Source organism: Dipteris shenzhenensis, chromosome 24 (genome assembly GCF_047967505.1).
Source record: "Dipteris shenzhenensis isolate YYH24624 ecotype China chromosome 24, Dip_SZ_1.0, whole genome shotgun sequence".
NCBI lineage: Eukaryota > Viridiplantae > Streptophyta > Polypodiopsida > Gleicheniales > Dipteridaceae > Dipteris > Dipteris shenzhenensis.
In genome coordinates, this window is record NC_141619.1 from 44,245,359 (window position 1) to 44,249,505 (window position 4,147).

At 39.6% G+C, this 4,147-nt stretch overlaps 1 protein-coding gene across 1 annotated transcript; it reads left to right on the plus strand.

Moving 5' to 3' along the window:
* The first annotated feature begins 2,270 nt into the window (after positions 1 to 2,270).
* LOC147886645 (BURP domain-containing protein 3-like) lies at positions 2,271 to 3,714 on the plus strand. Its single transcript, XM_087395969.1, has 2 exons — positions 2,271 to 2,311; positions 2,558 to 3,714. Exon 2 carries the CDS (start codon positions 2,855 to 2,857, stop codon positions 3,587 to 3,589), a length of 735 nt encoding a protein of 244 aa, XP_087252095.1. The 5' UTR covers positions 2,271 to 2,311; positions 2,558 to 2,854; the 3' UTR covers positions 3,590 to 3,714.
* Positions 3,715 to 4,147: the final 433 nt, after the last annotated feature.

The window sequence follows — 4,147 nt, forward strand, 5'->3', positions numbered from 1 at the left end:
ACCATGTGATCTCAAATGGAGGGGGTTTTTTATTTAAAACTTTAAGGTAAATTTACAAAAATATATTTACATATGGGGGTTTTTAATTAAAATTGGAAAAAAATATGTACTAAGTTTGTATAGGAAAAAGGGTTCTTTTTATCCATGCAAAATTTTATAGATAAGGGGTTTTTTAAATACCCTTTGAATGCACGTCGTTTCTAGGGTTTCCTAATATTGCACCCCCCAGGGGCATTTAGCTTTCTATAATCCACACATGCTTTGAGTTTTTTGTTATTCTTGGTACTATCACAGTAGGAAATAATCAATCCAAGGATGTTTTTATCAAAGCTATGCTTATATATTACTATAAAACCTTGGTGAAAGTTTTCAAGATAGATTTTTTCGTTTCACAATATTGGTATAATATAGTCTTTTTTATATTTTTTCTTTTGAATTTTGAAGGGAAAAATGTAAATCTTGGTGAAATTTTAATTTATTTTGCATAAGAGTTTCAAATCCTGGCGAATGTTTCAAACATTTATTTCTACTTCTTAACAAAACTAACTTGAAAAAATCATCCATGAACCAATCACTTCTATCAATTAAATAAATAACAAACCATTTCTTCCCCAAAGTGCATAAAAGACCCCTCATATATGCAAATCTTCTATGAAAAGTGGTATGAAAAGACATCCCTTTATTGAATGCATGTATAATCATGTTACATATTTCCAAGGGACCCCCTCATAGAAACAATGGAGTCTATATCTTTTGTTGGCATGGCCTATTTACCAAAATTTAAGTCATCAAATAGTGAGTGGATGGAGACTTCTAAATCCCTCTAAGCTTGTATAAGCATATCAGCAATTGTTCCTTGGAAAACATGTAGGTAGTAGTAAAAAAGATTTATTCATATATGAATAAACTATGATGAAACCACAAAGCATCATGTCATTCTATCTATGTGCTACTAGTGCCACATTTATTTTAACTAAATTGAAGCATCACCCACCGACCACCGACTTAGGGAACCAAACCTTAAAGATTTTCTTTGGGCATGCCATATTTATCCATATTTCTTGTGGTCAAGGTGTGAGAGATACGAGCCTTAACTGCCTCAACTAATCCAATACACAAATACTTGATAATATGCTCCCTTAAATAGAGAGTAGTGTACTAAAACATAGTTATTTGTATCGGCAAAAATCATGGCTTTTGAGAAAATATAATTTAATGTTATGTTGCATCCCCCTCGCTCAACTTGCTTACACAAAGTAGATGACATGTTCTTACCTATATGTTAACTATAATAAAGATCCTTTGTATCCCAATCTTATAGCTTATTTACTTTTCATGTTCCGAGGAAGAGTTTCTTGTGGAAACTAAGGTCTTTTTGGACGACATATACTTAAAGTAAAATCACATTCCAATTATAATACTCTAGTTCAAGAGAGGTGGATATGAGTAGAACAAGCATATGAGGGACATGTTTCTAGTCTAATTGTAACTTATTAATTAATCCTTAAACATTATGATATGAGTTACGTGATGTTTGGTTGATAGGGCTACACAATTGGGCATGCAAGGTGTCTTATGGTCTCGTGGGCTATGGCGATTACAATCCCTTTTTCATTGACTCAATTACAGCTATATGCCCGCTTGGTGTTTCGAGTTTATAGAACTGAGAAATATCATTATTTAAAAATGTAATATTGCAAAATACATGCTTTTCCCGGAAAAAAAAAGCCTATTTAGACTATATGAAAAACATTATATCTAATATGATGGGTTGTTTCCATGCCTAGGAAGGCATTAAGTCTAAGTGACTAGGTGACCTCATAAACATTATATGTTTTATTAAAAAGCCTCTCGAAGGGCAGTGCCTCCCCAATCACTCGCTCTCGCTCTCTCGCGCGCACACACACACACGGGCACTCACACATCCTTTCCCTCGCTCGTCAGTTCGTGGGCATGTGCTAAGACCGCCAGATTGGGCTTTGGGCAGCCACTGTACTATTATTAAGTATAGTATGCTATACAGGCGGTACTAGGTAGACACTCCTTTCGGAGTCGTATAAGCATGCAGAAGAGTGTGCAGAGATCCATCGGTCCTTCAGTGCTTTCCACAGAACAGCTGGTAATCGCTGGTCTGCCCATACGTGCCCAATTCCCTTAATCGGCTGCAGTTGTTCTACGACCACAACTTCTCCCTAGAGCTTGCTCTCTCGATCCACTGATTTTCGACATCATAGCAGTGGCCACTGGCATTCCCTCAACGTTCCAGGCCCTAGCGAGAAGCAGCATGACAAGCTCCAGATCCCTTGTCCTGGTCATTATTCTCTTCCCTTCTCCATTTTGTTCGATTGCCGATAGTCCATTCGTTAGCTATAGATTTCATGCCGTAATGATTTGAAATTGTTATAGCTGCTTTTCCCTCGAAGTCGTTGAACTTGAATTATCACGCTTTCGAGTGCAATGTCCAGCACATCAACGACGTCTTGCATGTAGGTTCATTTCATACGTTTTAAGACGGACGTACAGTGCTGATGGGCTTCTTGTCGAATGTGGATGCCAGACAGTGTTGAGCTTGATCTTGGCGGGCGACATTGCAGGCCCCGGGTACGCATCATTGCAAGCGTGGAAAGATCCAAACATTGGCGTGACAATTCCGCCGATTCTAGCAAGCCGTGTCACACAACTTAGTGCCTTGGCTACCGCTAAATACGTCGCTCAACTGAGCTCTAGAACGGACCCCGGAAATGTCTGAGCATTGTGTGATGAAGGAGGTTTTCTCTGCGATCAGAGTACCGACGTGGTTCCTGTACTTCTATATTCCTTTGGTAGGTATTTCCTCCCGTCCAGCAGCAATAATATGTCGCGGATGAAAGGTCTCAACCTCAGAATGTTTTTTGGAGAGAAGCAACTCCTTCTAGGCCACAAAATCCGGCTATCCGAACAACACAAGCCCGTACCTGGAAGGGCATTTTTGCCCCGTGCTCTGGAAAAAGAAATGCCATTCCTCAGCCAGGAGCTAAACAAGCTCTTACAACTGTTTGGCTTCTCTAACAGCTCTCACATGGCGACCAGCATGGCGGAGACTTTAAGCATTTGCGAAGCTGATCCGAGGGAGGATGAGCTCAAGGCTTGTGTGGCGTCCCTTGAAGCAATGGTAGAATTCGTAACGTCCGTGATTGGAACGAGGGATCTAGAAATTTTAGTGGGAGCCCAGAATACCCTCATGCCAGAACAGGAAGTAACAGTAAAAGGCCTTATGGAGAAGAAGTCCGCCTGGAGGGGAACGGTGGCTTGTCACAATGCAATGTTTCCATATCAAGTCTTTTACTGCCATTATCTGCGGGGCAGCAAGGTATTCAAAGTCGATCTAGAGACACATCAAGGTGAGCTGATATCAGCTGTGGCGTCTTGTCATCACGAATCCAAGCTTGGGAGCCTGGCAAACGAGCTGTTAAAGGAGCTGAAGGTGCAGCGTGGTGAGCTGATTTGCCATTGGAACTACGGCGACAACGTAGTCTGGATATCAAGCTCGTTGAAATCCACGCAGGTCCTGTCGAGCTTTCCTATCCAACAATATGCTCCTTCCAACTAGCATAGTTTCAACATTGTAATTTTTGTTAGCGCTCCAATTGCCCTTCTAAGGCATAGCTTCCAATAAACACTCGACATACTTGTATGTCTAGTATTTCTTGTTTTTCCTTTCCTATGTTTTACTTCTTTTCAATAAAGATCCTTCTTCTTTTTATGTTTTTTAAAGCAACAACAAGTCCCACGTTTACAAAAGAGGTCAAGAGCTCTCATCTTTTTCTTATGAGGAATTCTAATTTCCACGTGTAACCTCCAATACATACGTTAAGATATGCACCCAATTGAATAGCAAAAAAGCTCCATGTACATTAGAAGTTAGAAAAGCTCCATGTACAAATAGTAGAAGTGAGATTATCGAAACTTAAAGCACGTAAATACACATAACCTGCAATAAATTTAGTTTAAAATTCATTGTTATTTTTTTAATGTGTGATTAAGATATGCTATGTAAGTCAATTATTTGGACTCTCCTATTTTTCACCTCATTCTTGGTTGTCAATGGGACATGTAGGCGCACATATTTTTCCAGGAAAAGAGAGGGGCGTGCACAAATGGCACATTA